This window comes from Ruditapes philippinarum, unplaced genomic scaffold (genome assembly GCF_026571515.1).
Source record: "Ruditapes philippinarum isolate M1 unplaced genomic scaffold, ASM2657151v2 ctg812_1_1_1_1, whole genome shotgun sequence".
Taxonomy (NCBI): Eukaryota; Metazoa; Mollusca; class Bivalvia; order Venerida; family Veneridae; genus Ruditapes; species Ruditapes philippinarum.
In genome coordinates, this window is record NW_026862783.1 from 515,053 (window position 1) to 533,975 (window position 18,923).

General features: G+C 31.3%; 1 protein-coding gene across 1 annotated transcript in view; it reads right to left on the reverse strand.

The window, feature by feature from the left end:
* Window positions 1-1,392: 1,392 nt before the first annotated feature.
* The window catches only part of LOC132720190 (follistatin-related protein 5-like), a 55,156-nt gene continuing 37,625 nt past the window's right edge, over window positions 1,393-18,923 (reverse strand). The window contains exons 6-15 of the mRNA XM_060704231.1: window positions 15,107-15,264; window positions 12,377-12,494; window positions 11,983-12,141; window positions 11,434-11,577; window positions 10,551-10,828; window positions 9,811-9,996; window positions 8,888-9,068; window positions 8,071-8,271; window positions 7,026-7,190; window positions 1,393-5,750 (exon numbers count right to left, since the gene is read on the reverse strand). Of these exons, the coding sequence (XP_060560214.1) occupies window positions 5,545-5,750; window positions 7,026-7,190; window positions 8,071-8,271; window positions 8,888-9,068; window positions 9,811-9,996; window positions 10,551-10,828; window positions 11,434-11,577; window positions 11,983-12,141; window positions 12,377-12,494; window positions 15,107-15,264 (1,796 nt within the window). The 3' untranslated portion in view covers window positions 1,393-5,544. The remainder of the gene's footprint in view (window positions 5,751-7,025; window positions 7,191-8,070; window positions 8,272-8,887; window positions 9,069-9,810; window positions 9,997-10,550; window positions 10,829-11,433; window positions 11,578-11,982; window positions 12,142-12,376; window positions 12,495-15,106; window positions 15,265-18,923) is intronic.

An 18,923-nucleotide genomic window follows, 5' to 3' on the forward strand; every position in this document is an offset into this window, starting at 1 on the left:
ATATTCATTCACACAATATTGGGTAAAATAAGGAAACAAAACTGGTTTATTTAGGCCATTTTATTAAAAGCAATGACCGAAGATAACAAAAAAGCTCACAATAAAATGGAATATTGTAATGGAATGAAGTTTGCATGATTATCAAAACAAGCAAGACACACAGGAAATTCTACATGATTCAGAGTTAATATATCACGATTACTGGAACATACCCACTTTTTAGTTTAATACTACAATGCATAATACATAATTATACATATCTTGTCTAACGCTGAAAAAATGTACTTTATAAAAAAAAAAATTAATAAGAACAGTAGTTAAATTGTGATAACTTTCATTTAAAGGTGACAAATGCCCTAACAGTGATTGCTATACAAATAATTAGAAAATGTCAGATTGATCTTCAAAGGTTTACACATTAATTAATCTAGACTTGCACATTTCTGCCTAGTAGCATCCAGGTATAGTAAGTAAGTAAGTAAGTAACAACTTTATTTAATGAGGCAACACAGTTGGGCAAGCCCAGTCTTCCCTGTGGGCCTCAGTGACAGTGAAACTGTTGACAGATTTTCCCTGACAGTAGGATTACTGTAATTCTTTAACAGCAGACAGTAAAATGATCTTGAGTTCAATGTTCATTGTGAGTGAATATGTATAACATGTGAAATTTCTTATAGATCTTAACATTTTTTTTATTTCTCGCTAAATACTTTAAAAACTTGAACACTGAAAGATAATACTTTATGCAAGTCAGATAAATAGTAATCACATTAATGATTTGTTGAACAAAGAAAAACAAATCATATTCTTCTGGTTTCAGAAATATTACATTTCAATTTTGTTGTAATATGATGGAATAATCGTAAAATTATTCCCTTAGTTGTATTAACCTAGTTTTTACAAATTTGAATTGTATTGCAGTGTACTTTACCAAATACATTATTTCTAAATTGAATAAAATCTGCTCTAGAGGTTAGAATATCTGTATGTAAACTTCAATATTCTATCAAATAATAAAACAAATATAAGAGACTACCAGCGTAAAATTCTCATTTCAAATATTGAAGAGTTTGGAGGGAATGTAATATAATACATTTTCCTGATAATAAATACAAATTTGGTGTTGTAAATGTTATGTTTTCTAAGAGATATATCTGGCACCATATTGGTTTCTAGAACTTAATTGCATTACAGAGTGATAAATTTATGTTACCCAAGAAGCAAATATTGCATTTCCACACCAATACACTGTGAACAAGTTGTTTTTTTTTCATTTCTAATGCAACAGAAATAAGTTCTAGACCATTAAATGGTAACAACATTATCAAAATTTACTAACCTCAAACAAAGACCGGGATAAAAGGATTTTGTTAAAAAGTCAAATAACTTGAGTTTTGTTTGTTGAAATACCTTTATACATGTACAAAAAACAAAGTCTATAAGCTGTAGCAATGGCTGATTACAACTTTACAAACATTATAAGTTACATGTAGAGATGCTGACATTTACATGGAGAGAAAGAAATTGTTATAACTAGAAAAAATAATACTTAATATAGGAGATTATATCTTTTATAATCCTGAAAAACACAAGACTTTCCACTCTCGGTATTTTGTTAGAAAAAGTACCAAAAAAAGCATTAGTTTACAATGCTATCTTTATAATACAATAATGTCTCAACATGATAATAAGAAACCATTTACATGAATGCAAGTTTCAAAGTGCCTTATCATTAAAAGTTTTTTTTTTTCCTACCAGTAAAACTATCTATAGATGTCTTCATATTATTATCGTTTTTGATGTACTAATTTGATTTGACTAGAATGAAGTAATGAAATATGACCTGTGAATATACATATTTCTGACAAGGAGATTTTAAAACACGTGTTTGATAAGTACTGATACATTTATACATGTTACAGCCACAGAAATATTGCATGTTTCCATGACAACGAAGCCACATGAGATAATAATAAAACAAGACAATGTAAGAAAACCAACAACATCTACTTCACAACACTTATATATGGCTTAAATATATTACCAAGCTTAAATCATGATCCTTTCACCCAGTTACATTAATTTAATCACCTCAATTACATGTATGTTAAAGATGCATACCTCCACATGAGTGAATAAATTTTCTACAAATGTCAAAACTTTAGAAATGTATAAAAATATTTGCAATCCAGGAGATGCCATTGAACTGCAGTACAATAAGCTACTTTCAGCTCAAAATTCATATCTTTGGCTAATGCTCTGCAGAAATTGCATGGAGGTTAATAATCACCACTTTCTACTACAAAATAAACCTCAAAAGGCCTTAGCATGATTGGTGACATGTCTTGTTCTGTAATCATAGCAAAAGCTGCTTTTTGTGCCTTACCTGGCAGATGGATGCACCCTCATTAATCAAAGACTAACTGAAATGATACTTGAAATGTTTTATGAAAACTTTACTATTTGGTCATCAAAATATACTAACACCTTAATTATTTTTTTGTGTGCATATTTTCATATTTTATTGGTACCTGTAACTATCTTCTGTGTGAACTAGTTTAAGTTACTTTTTTTAATACGGTATACTTATATTTCCAGCACAGATCTGGAGGAATGCTACCTTAATAATATTGTTCAATTCTCTCAATTCAATTTTGAAAAAAAAACACCTCAATGCAACAACAATTGTTCCTTAACAACAGCACCACATACAGCCACCTACAAATGTTATAACTCCAAAACAGAAATAACTCAAAAATTATATTGATAATTTTCAAAGAACAACTCTTTCATCTTCATTTTGTTTTACAAAAAAATGCAAAATATGTTACACACACACAATAATCTTGCATTAAAATTGGAGTTAAAAATCTTAGCTTAACAACATCTTCACAATGACAATCAAATTCTTCTGAAGTTACCTTTGAAATACTTGTACAAAGGTGTTGATTATTCTATAAACTATTTGACAAAAATGTTTTTATCTTGTGATGACAAAAGCTTGGAGATTTTCCTATCAAAACTTGAATATTTGAAACCATGATTAATAACAACAAGATACCTGTGTTAATCACTTACACATCTTGTACACATGTCAGTAATTCTTATCTAAACATCAAACACAAATATACTCTCCAAAAGTATCTTCAAAAATCACAACTTCTCAAAGTGTGTAAAAATAAAATCAAAAAGATTTTTTTAAAAAGTGGCAGGTAAACTTGGGACCACCCATACATGTACATCTTATGTGTAAAATAAAAAACATACAAAAGCAATGGTTAAGTATGAAGAATATAAAGTAAAAATAGTAGACAAACAATAGAAAATAAAATCACTGTACAAATACACGCTTTTACAGGAGGGAATGTACTAACAAAGAGGAAAGTTTGAAAGACAAAAAACCAAAACTTAAGGTAGATTATATAAACTTAATGTAAAACATACAGATATATTGCAACAATGGATGTTTTAAAAAAATGTGTACACTTTGAACAAGCTGTTTAACAGTTATATTAACATATATACATACAAACATATACATAAATTAGTGTTTTACATACTTGAACATGAGCTATTGAACATCAAGTTTCAACAATACACATTTTTTTTTGGTTTTACCAATTTTTCAAGAATATTTTTGTTGGGTATCTATAACATACGAGCGTTAGTTCATAGCACTATTTAGCCATCTACTTTCACTGTTTGAACAGGGACCATTTACAAGTTAAGGATAACAAAACTCAAAAGTTGATCAAATTTTAGTACTTGAAAACCATTAAGATTTGGTACTTAAAAACCATTAAGATTATGACTGCATGCCATAATATCTTTGGGAAATTTAATAACATTTTCATCTTTATGAAGTTCATCCACTATGTGAAAGATTTATCTTGTTTTTAATTACCGTAATGAATTTTCATTTCTCTCAGTATTTTTGTTGGAGAAGTATCAAAGCTACAAATAAGCTTCACAAAATAACATTGAAATAAAAGCAGTAAGCAGTTTTATAAACTGAAACTGGAATGAATATAAATGTTTTCAAGACACTTAACTTCTGGTCTCTAATACAACAAGCAAAACTTGTATAGAACAAACAATATACAGCCTATTTAAACCCTTCATATGATTTCATACACTATATATGTGTAGTATTTATTTAATTTGATCAAATAAAACAAAACACATGGTGAAAGATCATGATAAAATATTTTGATGTAAATTTTGTTTGTGACCCTCCATGTTGTTATTTCTTGAATAAACATTAGTTAAAAAAACATTCAGCAGCAGTTAAGAAAAACTCTGGTGGTTAAACTTCCATGACCTTTTGTCTAGAATCACGACCTTTTGTCTAGAATCACGACCTTTTGTCTATAATCACGACCTTTTGTCTAAAATCATGACCTTTTGTATTGTCAAGGAATATGTACATTTACCCTAAAGATGTATATGCATCCTAATTATGTACATGTACCATATTATATACATGTACTCTAATCAAGTACATGTATTTCAAACATACATATAAACTCTTAATGAAGTACATGTATTTCAAACATGTACATGTACTCTAATCAAGTACATTTACTTTCATCATGTACATTGACATCTAATATACAGTGATGTAACAGCCCAAGTAGATTAAAGACTGTGATAAGGCATTTTCACACACACAAAAAAATGCTTACAAAGAAGAAAAAACTGGAAAATAAACTTGTTAATTGGGCAGACACATGTACAATACAATATACATAAGTGACAAAATGCAATAGTTTTGTACGTACTGGATAATATAGCCAATTATAATGTGTGATATTTAATACATTTAGGAAATACACAGGTAAAATATTTCAGGGAAAACATTGACACTAACCTGGGCTATATCGTTACATCCCTCTACATCAGATATCAACATACAAACTACCCTGTTTGAATAATATATCTAGGTTCCATTTACCAACAAGTGGTATTTATTTATGACTTTCTTACATTATTTTTGCACCAAAAACAGTTCTTATAACTTTCAATTCTAATGCCTATGGAGAGAGAAATTTCTAAATTGTTTGAGAAAATACAACTCATTTATACATTGGTTTTCATTCCAAATGTATATACATATTTGTCTAGAGATTATTATACATTGCCTAACATTGAAACACATGTTCATTAAATAATCAAAACATACTTGTCATAAATCCACATATCACTTACCATTTAATCAAAGAATCAAAAAGGATGTGATGTAAAAACATGATTTCTAATTCTAGATAAGAAAATATTCCTACGCACACACAGGAACGTATGAATAATGAACTATTTCGAGAGAGAATAAAAAACATTTTTTCTCAACTATTGCTTTTCTGTAAACAATTTTTTTTTCTCCGAGTTCAAATCAAAATGTTAATTTTTTACTGATAATTCATTCTGCATCCTTGGTTATCTCCCTTGATAGATATTTTTAATTGTTATTTTCTCCCTTTATATCTGTTCAAATTGTTTTATCTCCCTTTTTAAATTTTCACATTGTTATTATCTCCCCTGTTTCTCCTACAATGTAAGGTGTGCATATATGACAACGGCAGGGTTCTGCAGGTCTCTATAGTCACACTGTATATTATGATGTCTTCCATTCAGTATCAACATTGAGGACATTGCCGTCGTGCCCAGGAAATCACTGAAGACATTTCCTGTTTCCAAGGGTCGGCCTTTCTTAAACCATGGCAAATACATCTCGGAGTCTGGTTGTCCAATGTCTAAAAAAGAAACAATGATCAAAATAATAATTTCTAACACACTCAACAGTGAGCAAATATATTAATACTTTAATTGAACAATGATCATGATTGTATTTAATTCTAACATGACCCGCATTTTTCCCTATTGAACATAGAAGAACCGAAAGTGTGTGTTATTATGGTATAAAATCACTGTTTGACGTTCTATATTTAGACAATGACGTAATCATTATACATGTGACGTAACCACTATAAAATCCTATGCGTTGACAATAAGTACGGAAACAAATCAGACACAATTTTGCTAAATATCAGGTACAGCAGCATTTATTTGTTGATGTCATAATAGAAACCAAATAATATATCCAAATCGGTGACTTTATCACTGGATAACATCACTGTTTGTCATTCGGTTGCGCATCATTATATCACTCAGCCTACGCCCTTGTGATATAACTCCTCGCATCCGAACTCCAAACAGTGATGTTATTGAGCGATAAAATCACAGTTTGGGATATATTTTTCTTACATGAAAAAAAAACAAAAACATTCTTTACACACAGCAAAATTGCATGGTAAAATGTATCATGTTACCTCACATGATAAATGTATCCATGTTACCTCATATGATAAAAAGTTTCATGTTACCTCATATGATAAAATTTATCATGTTGCCTGATATGATTACATGTGGTTCATTATAGACATTTGTGACAATTTAGGTTAACAATCCATAACCTCGACGGCAATATCACGTTTTGGCCTGCTGACATTACTAAACAGCCAGGTGTCAGGGACATCGTTATTCTTTTCTTTATCAGTTACCTCCCTTCCACAGACTCTTTAGGTGTTTGTTCAATGTAACAGAATGACTTTTATATCCTACTGAGGATGATAGGACAAAATATTCACACTTGACAAGATCATGTCAACCTAGGAATTATGTGTAAAACACGTCATTCTTAACAAGCAAAATTTGCATTGCTTTAGAGATGGAACTGTCAATTACTGATCAAAAAGTCCAAATAACATAAGTAAGCAAGCAGCTGTATAATTAAGTCAGATTCTACATATATGTACATGCTGACCTAGCTCTGTAATGGCGGAATAGGAAAATTAATTATTGCTGTAATATAGTTAAAGCTTAAATACAGTGCAACCTATAAGGAAAGACCCTCTGGAGAACAATAGCCTCTTGACAACAACAATAAGAAAAAAATAAGTTATTAATAATCTTTATCCCTTGAATGAAACAACTGTTACTTTTAAGGTGACTCTTATAGATGAACTCACCTTTGATGGTGTCTACTTTTCCATTTTCAAGACTGATGGAGTATATATGTGGATATTGTGTTGATGTAAGGTAAAGGTCGTATCCATGGCTGTATCTTGCCTTGTGGAAGGTCACATGACCTACAGATGAACCAACTGTCACATCAAACTGGTGCACTATCTTCCCTGTAGTAAATAATAGAACAATCAAATTTCAGCATTTTTACTGTCATGTTTTTGAAACTACATACACTTATACGCATATTCTCTAAAAAAATGATTGTGGCAATGTAAATAATGGTAAAATAATTGACAAATGATTTTGGATAGATGTCCTTATAATTTAATCAAGAAAATCTGAGAACAGAGCAAACCATCTAGACACATTTGAAATAATGGGGAAAAATCAATATTCCTCCTGCTATATTTCACTACACTTCTCTAACGGACTTATCTCATTTGAAATTTAGAACTGTCCATTAAATGTTCAATATCAAAATACAAAAATTTGCATACATCAACAGTATATATAGTGTCTGGTATCATACAGCATGAAAGTGCTGCCAGGCTTGTCACTATAATGTTGATATAGACTTGTCAAACAACATTCAAAGAGCTAGAACATTCTGAACTTTCTGTTTTAAGTACTGGTACAATAAATATGTTCATTAAATATTTAAGTTTCACCAAATATGTTCCAAAATATTCTCTAGTTGTAAAGTAGCTGCAACTCAAATATAGAACCATCTGTCAGATGCTGTGCATAAATTTATCATCTTATTTATTTTGAGTAATGTATAATCTTTAAACCAACAGGTGGTTTTTTATGTGCTGTTTCCAATTTCTGTTTTCAATCTGGACAAAAATCCAGTTTTGGTAAAAAATCAGAATATATACTGACTGAATAGCAAACAGTGCAGTCCATGACCATATGGCACAGATGTGCTGGCTGATCTTTGTCTGTACTGATATAATAACATGGGTAAAATATGTTGCTGTGATCAGGCAAACAGTTAATAAAAACAAGGGCTTTTTATATAACACAATGATTTATTATTTAACTAACCATTATCTGTGATTTGATTGATAATAATTTTGCCAGTTTCCTCCTCAACAAACACAACATTATTGACATCAGGAGATACATATGGTGTGGCTGCTAGTGTCATGTTGTCTTTAACAGTATCTGTGATATAATCCAGGGTCAGAATATGTGTAGTGGTGTCATATGATGTCTTCTTTACACACTGTATCAACGAATGTCCTCCTATAATATATAATGGTTAAACAATTGTAAATTTAATAAGATACCTTCATTTTCTGTATGCATACAGCAGAAAGTCATAGTTAATATCAAATTATTTACTAATTAGTTTTGACATTTTTTAGGATAGAAAGGAGAAAATGTTTATTAAATGCTTAAGGCAATAATTCTGAAAGAGTCCAGTAGAAAATGCAAAGATTTAGCAAAAAACTACAAACAATATACTGTATAGAGAAAGGTCAGACTGCACAAAGAGCATAGCCAAACATACATGAAACTGCAGCCTGTACATGCTATAAAATGTTGGCTATATTAGTTTAGCATCTTTATATCATTTGAGCAGCAAGACTAAAATATCCATCATCTTATAGTAATCTAGAGTTTTTTAAGAGCTTGTACTGCAGCAACTGTATATATTTTTCTAAATTTGCAATTCAATAATCAAATGTCTACTTCATTATTCACTGCACCCATTCTTGTTCATCAGTACAAATAATAGAGTATGGATTTCAATTTCCTTTTCAATATAATGTGTAATGAAAACAACAATTCAATTCTTATGCCTACAAAATTGAAATTTTCTTTACTGTTTTTAGCTGGGGTATATTTTAAAACTTACCTAATGGTACGAAAGCCACAGACTTTGGAACACAGTCATATTTGGTGAGGTCAACAGCTCTGGTATATTTCTTCTCCTCAAGACTAATCTTAAATAAGCCTTGCTGACCATTGTGTACAGTGTAACCAAACTTGTATGGGTGGTGGAACTCATTGTCATTTGGCAAGAAAATATCCTGAACCTGTAAATGAAATATAATATAGCATATGAGCCGTGCCATGACAAAACCAACAGTGCGTTTACGACCAGCACTATGTTGGTTTTGTCATGACGCGGCTCATATCTTCAATACTCTTCTTATGTACTCTTAAAATGTTACACTATATGTTGTATTCCTTACAGTCAATCCATTACAGACGTAGGGAAAATAACGTAAATTATGGATGACTATTTTGCCCTGTATCAATTTCAATTTCAATTTACTATTACTTACATTATTCTCAAAATACACCAAATTAGGGAATATTTCACACCTAAATATTATTCAGTACCCGCAGGTTTTGTTACAATTATATGTGTTACTAAGATGGTAAATAATTCAAGAATAATGCTGTTTTTTACACCCAGCTTTACAACTATGCTACTGGGAACACTGACATATGAATGACCAAGAGCATAATCAAATTAGACCAAATTTCTTCACTGTATGATCAAAACTATTTTTGCTTCTCTCAGCAGGCAAACTTAGTCTCTAATAATAATTTCAAAATGTTAAGAAAATAACATTAGATCCCTACAAATCTTGCCAGTATTGTATCAGTATTATAAACAATATTATAGGTAAACTAGAAATATGTCCTCAACACACAGATGCCTCAACATTCCACTCTTTGTCTGTCTCTGGACGGACAAAGGCAAATCTTTATCCCTATCCCAAAGTAGTACGGGCATAAACATTTTTATGCAGCAATTAGAGCAAATACCTGAACAAATTTGTTTCCAATAGGTTGTGTATGTACTGCATGATGCTGTGTTTTCTGACTGGCATTCCTGATGATAACTACAGTTTTAGATCCATTATCATCCTCACCATTCCAACACAACACCCATACTTCATCCAGGTGAGCAATGTAGTGTAGAGATACAGGCATGTGGTCTGTGAAAATCACCTGCAACACAACATTTGTGATATATATCATTATATTTTATCCAAGTATTGTATTCAACATAATAATAATGTACATAACTTAACTTCCTGAATAAATTCTTTGGATAGCAACAATACTAGAACCAGACTGACCATTCTGAACACCCAGGCTTTATGCTGTTGACTACACATAATCTTATCATTTTAATATAATGGGAAATCTTTAAACCACACAATGGATTGTTCCAACTGGCCATAATGAAAATGTGGCATGATAAAGATTAGGGCAAATCCTTTATACAAATATGGCACGATAAATATCAGGGCAAGTCCTTCATACAAATATGGCATGATAAAGATAAGGACATGACATTGTTCTTCATGCTAATATGGCATGATAATGGTAAGGGTATGTCCTTTATATAAACATGGCATGATTAAAATTAGGACATCTATTTTGTACAAGTATGGTATGATGAAGATGTAGACATGTCCTTTATACTAACATGGCATGATAAAAATAAATTTCACTAGAAACTATTTTATAATTAATACAAAATAATTCAGAATATCTACCTGATTTGGGTTAAATGTATCCATATCAATGACAACCACTCTATTTTCTCTTGGCTGAGTTGCATAAACAAAGGTATTCTTAACATTTATAGCCCCGCCCCAAACACAAGGTATTCCAGGTTCACACAGAGAAGGTGGGGCATCAAGCTCGTCTGGGACAAAGAAGAAGTTGCCAAAGTCGGGTAAGACATGACGCTGGGTAAGACACTCTCTAGGCTCATGCAACGTGTAGCCATTGTCATGGAATATGATGAACGTCTCTTCAAAATCACCATTATCTAAAAGCAGCAAATAGTAAAATCTTGTTAAATGATTTTGGTATCAACTATGGCAACATAATTATAGTTTATTTATTGGATTGTCACACGAAGGTCTGTCTGAATAAGATACCATTAAATCTGACATTAAAAGTGTCTACCTTCCAATCTGTTTAATGTTATTATGTATATCAGACATTACAAAATGACAACTAGATCTACATTTGTATTTGTAGTTAAAACAAAAGCTCTTCTTTGCTCTTAACCTTCCTTCTAAAGCCTTTTCTGTGTATAAGTTTATAAACAGGAAAGAGTTCATTATATCATGTTTTTGGGGGGAGACTTTTAAGAAATAAGTCTATATAAACATGCATGAATGAAGCACCAGTCAATACAGAACCTTGCTCAATAGTATCATTCCACTATTAGTAATATTAGTTGTAGTAGTGAAGGATTTAAATTGCAATCTCCAGGTTACATTCTAAAAGGTTACCAGTAATGTTGAGTTGATGATGTTCCCATAGCAACTACAAACCCTTATTTCTACTGAAGCATTTATGTATCCTTGATTACAGCCTTTATTTTCTATCCTGTCCAGAAATCTTCACAAAAATTATCAAACTCACCATAAAAGCTGGTATCATTATCACTGTGTACAGTTATTGTAACTGAGGCTTCACTTTCTCCATTTCCTGGGTTTTTGGCAAGACATTTATATACCCCAGTATCCTTCACATAGTCTGGGTCCTGTACTGTTAGGGTGTTGTCAACTAAAATGAAAGGATATTTATTAGAACTTAATATGCTCTCCCATTTTTAATGACACTTTTGTTAGAGTGAATTATAATTTATTTTCTTAATAAATGATTTCAAAAGCAAATGGCATCAGAGTAGACAAAAAATTGTATTATACAACCCAATTGTCAAGAACAATATTACTATATTCATTTGTTATATTCTGAAAACTACATGTATAATATATTGATGTGTATAAAGTGTATAGCTTTAGTATTATAGTTGCAGTTGACCTTATTAAACTTATCTAACTGATACACTTGAGGATAACAAATGTCCTGAGACACATACATTTTAGGTTTTTAACTTATGAACTAAATGACTTATCACGGCAAACTTCTAGAAACTACAGTATGTTATGTGACTGAATATATACTTACACATTTGTATGTGATATTTAGCTCCTTGTTTTACAGGTTGGTCTTCAAACATCCAGGTGATTGTAGGTTTAGGGTAACCTTCAGCATGACAACGGATATCAAAGCTTATACCTTGACCTTGTTCGTGTGAGTCAACATGGATCAGCACATGTGGGGGCTCTAGTTAATATAATAATAGTTTGTTATCATTTCAAATCCTATTCAGAATGAAATTTTCTTATTTAAATGAACAAAATATATAACACATTAAGATTATTGTAATATTGTATCACACTTTTAATGAAATCCAAATTACAGGCATTCAAGTCATGCTACTCCAGATAATTTCACTATATGTGTTGTTACAGAAGTCAATCACAAGTTGATCAACAATTAGATAGCTAGATATACATACTCTGAACTGTAAGCTGATGGACCTGTTTGATGGAAGGTTTTTGTCTCTCATGACATGTCAAGTTGCCAACCATGTGAAATCCAACTGTATCCAGGTACAAGCTGCCCTCTCCTAACACCTGTAAACAATTGTTTATTCCAATTACAAATATAACATTATCTGTAAATCTTTATCAACAAAGATGTCTTTGTCATACAATATGCCTGTCGTCCTGAATTTTGCACATAGCACATATATGTTGTGGCTCATATTTTTAGGTGATACCTTACTGGTAACCTTTGACCTACTGACCTACATGTAGTGCTTGATACAAATGTTAACCATTTTGTATCAAGTAATACTAAAATCTCTACATACATAATCTGGACATTTCATCATCACTTGTGCCTTTGACCATGACTATATGGACTTGGATTAAGTGTGCTGGGAACTTAAATTTATTGGCAGATAACTCCAAAACAAAGTTGGTGACCCCTATTTTGTCACTAAGATGTTTCTGTTCTCTTTTTCTAAGATCATGCAAAGATTAAATAAATTCTATGATACAGTCTTAATTCTGCCTATAATTATGTCTTATTTAATTGTAGCATTAAAAACAGATCTATTTTTGAAATCAAATCTCAATAATCTGTCTGTCATTTAAATTTATCGAATTTAAAATGATTTGCAATTTCATTTTCCATTTCCTTTTTCTTAGATTTTCTCATGTCTTTCTATATTGTGACAGCTCATACCACCTATTTTATAAATGTACTTAAAACAGCAAACATATAAAATCACGTAACAAATTCTACCAACAAGACAACAAATTAACTGTAATCAAATTGAAGAAACCTTCCCAAAATACACTGTAACATATTTTGCTATGTGACCTGTAAGATTACTGTGAAAATTGTCACGAAACTTCCGTGTACTTGTACTGAAATTTCCATTAAGTGTCTCCTATGTGTTAAGCTGGAGATATATTTTCTACTCAACTTAATAATCTTCTTGATATTCACACTAAAAGAATCTGAAACAGTGAATCTTGTCACAGCATTGCTTTGCCTTGACATTTACTGATGGGATAAAACAAGTAAGTGTTAAGTTAATAAATATTTTTGATAAACTACAAATAATTTCCATTACTCACTTGGCTTTGAAACAAATGCTGATCAATTCTTTTATTTAATTGACATAATGTAACAAAAAAGCAAAAATTAAAGAGTCTTATTTATAAAATTAATTTTTTTCATCAACTTTTACAGTGATATTTTAATTGTAATTTAAACATCAAATGAAAGCAAGCCTATATGCAATCACAAATGCTCTGTTTATAATCTAGACCTCATTTACTGAAACAGCTATCCATTTTATGTAGGTTTATGTTTTTGCCTGGAATATTTAAATGCATCATGATTTCTGCAAGTGTAAAATATATTGCCTTAAAAGAGTTAGTTATCTTAAAATCGGAAGAAAAATAAATAAGTAAATAATCAATAAGTACCTTATGAAGATTCTTTATTTAAAACAGTAAAATACATTTTTTACTTAAATACGATAATATCAAGATTTACTGATAAAATATGAAACTTATGTCTTTCCGCATTTAGCACAATTAGCCCATATGCTAGCCTGCGCGTTATTAAATGGCAAATTCTAATGTTGTCTAAATATAGGCTTAAAAACTTCTTCAGACAGGAGATGTCTATAAGCCTCTAATTTATATCTGACAGCTGTACACTTAAAGTGTTTACCAGATAATGTGACAATGTCAAAGAAGTCACACTAGATAATGTGACGATATCTTAGACACACTTCTTTAACCAGAAGCCAATATTTCTGTCAATTTCTCAAAATGGACATTTTTTTTTGCGGCATCCCTTGAGAGGTCAGTGACTGGTAAATCTTAATAATTTCTCATACCAGACTATTACAATAGTGTGTGATGGTAACATTAAATCACTAGGATGTTACTGTATTACACATACAGACATCAAGATACACTAGAATATTCTCCCAGTTATTTATGTCTGCATAATTATAACCTCAAGAAAACATGATGTGTAGCTTTTACAGCTTTTATACGGACATATATAACATTAAACACGTCTTAACATATAAAATTTGACAATATTACAGTATTTTCTATTGCAGTGATTGTCAATCACAATAATTTTTATAGTTTATATTTTAATGCATACCACAAGCATTGAAACATAACAAAGTACAAAATCTTTATAATTTCAGAGATACTAATTCCAGTTGTTTAAAAGATCAAACAAATTTTTATTTTTCATGCTGTATGATTATTTTTTTTACATTTTTTGCTTTTGCACTTTTTCTTTTTGCAAAATCAGACAATCCACAAATTTAAGAACCCACGAAAATGTTCTTTTTTGACAAAACCACAAAATTTCAGGCCCTCAAAATTAAGTGAATTCACAGTAGTTTGCAAGTTTAAAATAATAATCATCTAAAACATTGGAAACTTGTTGCTTTTCTTTTGTAAGAATTTAAAAATGCAATGGAATTATTTTACATTTGTTGCAGTCTGCATCATTTACAAATAAATGTTTAAATAACCATTCAGTGATTGCCAATCACACAATGTAATCGTTCTTCATGCTTATGCAGTACAAAGTACAAACTGGATTTTTATATGAAAGCCTAGGATACATAATATTTGTCACAAAGACTCCTTTGAAAGTGTAAACTATGGACAAAGGAGAAGATTCTATCATAACTTACTGAAATTCCTGGGAAGTCAATAAGGCTAAGGTCAACTCCATTCCTCTTCCAGATGATGTCAGAAGATTCTGTGATGTCACATTTGATATCAAGTCCATTACCAACTGTTGCTGATAGTGGTACAATCTCTGTCTTGTGTTCCAACAGGTCAGGTATGTCTGTAATATGTCAACCAATATAACTGTAACACATACTACAACAGTGATGGTACTATTATTGTTACCCTAAAAAAAAGACTTTGATGTGAACACCCTATACCAACCAAGTATTCAGCCAGACCAGACTGTAGAATGAATCTATACAAACTAAAAAGGCTTTCATTATACTGTTGGTTAATCAATTTACTATCTCAATGCCTAAAATTGATAATGGACAGTGAAGTTCCAAATAAATGGAAGCTAGACAAGTGCATTTAAGATGCTCAGTAGAATAATAGCATTTTTTTTAGCATCATAAAAGAGTCAAACCAAACTACAGATTTGTCTATAAAATTTAGCCGGTTAGTCCTAAAGGGAAGTCAATACACTTCCCACACTCATGGTTGATTAAAAGAATAGCTTTCAATTCCGAACATGGAAATATATGGCAATTCTTTGATGTGGCAACAACCTTTCAGGAAAATTGAGAGAGAAAAAATGGCTCTCTCATTTTATGCTCTTTTTATTGATTTGAAGTATTCTCGCAAGTTTGTTTTCCACTTCTGAATGGATGTAATGACAAGGTTATATCGGGGTATTTAAATTATGACTAATGATAATTCATTGTAGAACTACATCATGAACTCTGGTTTAACAACTTACATAATGATCAAATGTAAATCATTAGTCAGAATCTATAAACAATTTATGTCTAGCATGACTCACAATGTACATGATCGCTCCAAGTTTTAATATCACTTGCCGCCAATAATGGCATTTTAACATTTACAATGCGGAACCATCTATTATATTATAGTTTCAGGAATTCCAGTATATCAATATTTAAATTGCGTAGCAGATAGTACACAATGTGAAGGCAGGTCTGACTTTAAACTGGAGGCATAGGCATGTCATTAGCATTGTTTGCGTAACTTTTGTATCTTTCTACAAGAGATTAAATTAACATGACTTAAGCCAGGTCAAACCACAGTTCGTTTCATTTAGAAAAAAAAATATTGGAAAAAAATGGGTCAAAGACAGAAAAGTTTGGGTTGCATATGTATACAAAATATCATGAGGCTGTGATGTTACTTAAATTTTCTACCAATGACCATTGATGTTGAAAATTTAACTAAGTCGGTAAACCGGAAGTGGATGAGCAACAGACCTGAAATGGAATCTCACAATATGGGACCACATGTCAATGCTGTGAACCACATATCAAGAGGCTGTGGTAAGAAGTTGCTGAGAAAACTGTTACGAAAATTTCCTACTACTGATCATTAATTATGTCAAAAATTTAACTAAGTCAGCAAACAGGAAGTGGATGAGCTACAGACCTGAAATCAGAACCCATGGTATGGGACCACGTGATAAAACTGTATACCAAATATCAAAGGCTGTAATAAGTACTAGTTACTGAGTAAACTGTTACAAAAATTTCCTACCATTGACTATTAATGTTAAAAATTTAACTAAGTCAGCAAACAGGAAGTGGATGAGCGACAGACCTATAATCGAATCCCACCATATGGGACCATGTGTTGATGCAGTTTACCAAATATCAAAAGGCTGTGATAAGTAGTTCCTGAGAAAACTGTTACAAAAATTTCCTACCATTGACCAATAATGTCGATAATTTAACTAAGTTGGCAAACAGGAAGTGGATGAGCGACAGACCTGAAATCAAATCCCACAGTATGGGACCATGTGTTACTGCTGTATACCAAATATCATAAGGCTGTGATAGGTAGTTGCTGAGAAAACTGTTACAAAAATTTCCTACCATTGACCATTAATGTCGAAAATTTAACTAAGTCGGCAAACAGTAAGTGGATGAGCGACAGACCAGAAATGGAATCCTACAGTATGGGACCACATGTTAATGCTGTATGCCAAATATCCAGAGGCTGTGATAAGTAGCTGCTGAGAAAGCTGTTACGAAAGTTTTTTCCCTGCCCGCCGCCCAACATTCACCATAATATAACCCTGGTTTGCACCTGTGCAACCCGGCCAAAAAATATCGAAATCACCAGCAAAAAGAGCCATCCAAACCTTAAAAAATAGTAGTGGAAATTGCAAATATGAGATTTGAATCTAGGCCTCCCAATTGTGCTTAAGGTGTACCTCTGCATGTTAAAAGTCTTGCAGAAAGAAGGATTGATAACATTTTTTTGTTTGGGTTGATGTATTTTTTGTGAGCTTTAGAATGTCAACAAACTCGTAAGCAAGGTTGTCACAACCTACTGTATATTTTTATAATATTTTAGAGGATTATAGGCAATTAGAATCTTAAATAAATGAAACAAGATTTCTAAACATGCACTATTGCATGTCTATGTAAGACAGGATTGTCACAGTTGGCAATGGAAAGACGAATTGCGCAATACCAGAAAATGTTTTCCCATTAGCTGCAACTCAGAGCAATACAAATACAATTTTTGTCTATCATACAAACAGAATAATGATGTAAAAAGGATGCAAAATTGTAAATTTTCAAAGGTTTTCAAAATTTCATATATATCATATAATCTTTCAATTCAATTTGAATATTCTTTTTACAAACTAAAATATTATTTTTTTTGTAAATTCAAAATGGAAAAAAGTTACACATCAAACTGTTTCCCAATTTCAAAAGAATTTCTCTGCTCCTAAATGGAATATTACAATGATTTCTAGAAACCAAGACCTTTAATGTCTCTTATAAGTTAGTGCATATCATTTTCATACTTCAGTTTGGAAATATGATATCATCTCAGATGCAGAAATCAAGACATGCAATAACATAGCCTTGAAATAGTATGACCTGTCCTATGTTAAATGCATGTCTCAATATTATAAAACTGATGTTGCTAACACTGCAGGTTTGCTAATATCTTTCATCAATAAATACATCTTTCTGCTACACTGTTTTCCCAGCAAACATTTTGAGTTTTTGTGACTATGGAAACAATAGGCAACAGTAAAATTTTCTTTGATCCTGTTCATTCCATAAAGTTTTATGTGACTTTTTTTAGAACAATATAATAGTCACATAAAACCAAAATATTAGAGCATCCATTCTGTCAAAGAGCCTTTATGGTCCGAATTTGTATCAAACAGTTTCTAGAAAATGGTTGTACATTTACCAAGAATGTTCAAAGATATCTTCAGTTACCTATATTAAAAGTAAGTTTGTGCTTAATTGTATCTATCTTTTACATCAAACAGACGGATATCTGGTTCCTTATTTGGATCCAGTTACCAGACACTTAGTACTCAACATGTATGTACTCGGGTACTCCTCGATGCCTTACTTATACCGGTAAGCCATATGTCAAAGAAAAAGAAAGTAGTAAACTGTAAAATTTCTTAATAAGCATAAATATTCATGTATATTATTCTGATCACGTAAATAGGAAAACACCAAACTGGCAATCTGCAGAGAAAGATTAAAACAAAATTCACTGCAATTTCAAATCATGCTGTGCTATGCAAAATTTCTAAAACGTCCTTAGAAATGATGTAACATTAGGCCAGGATGTGAATGTATTATGTCATGTGATACCACCATCAATATCAAGGAAAATCTATTTGAGAAAATTTATCACAAAATTTCCAGATTCAACTTGGTTTATACTCGTTCAAATAAGACAATCAATTATTCAATCAGTTTCAATTGGCAAATAATGGAGAGTCCT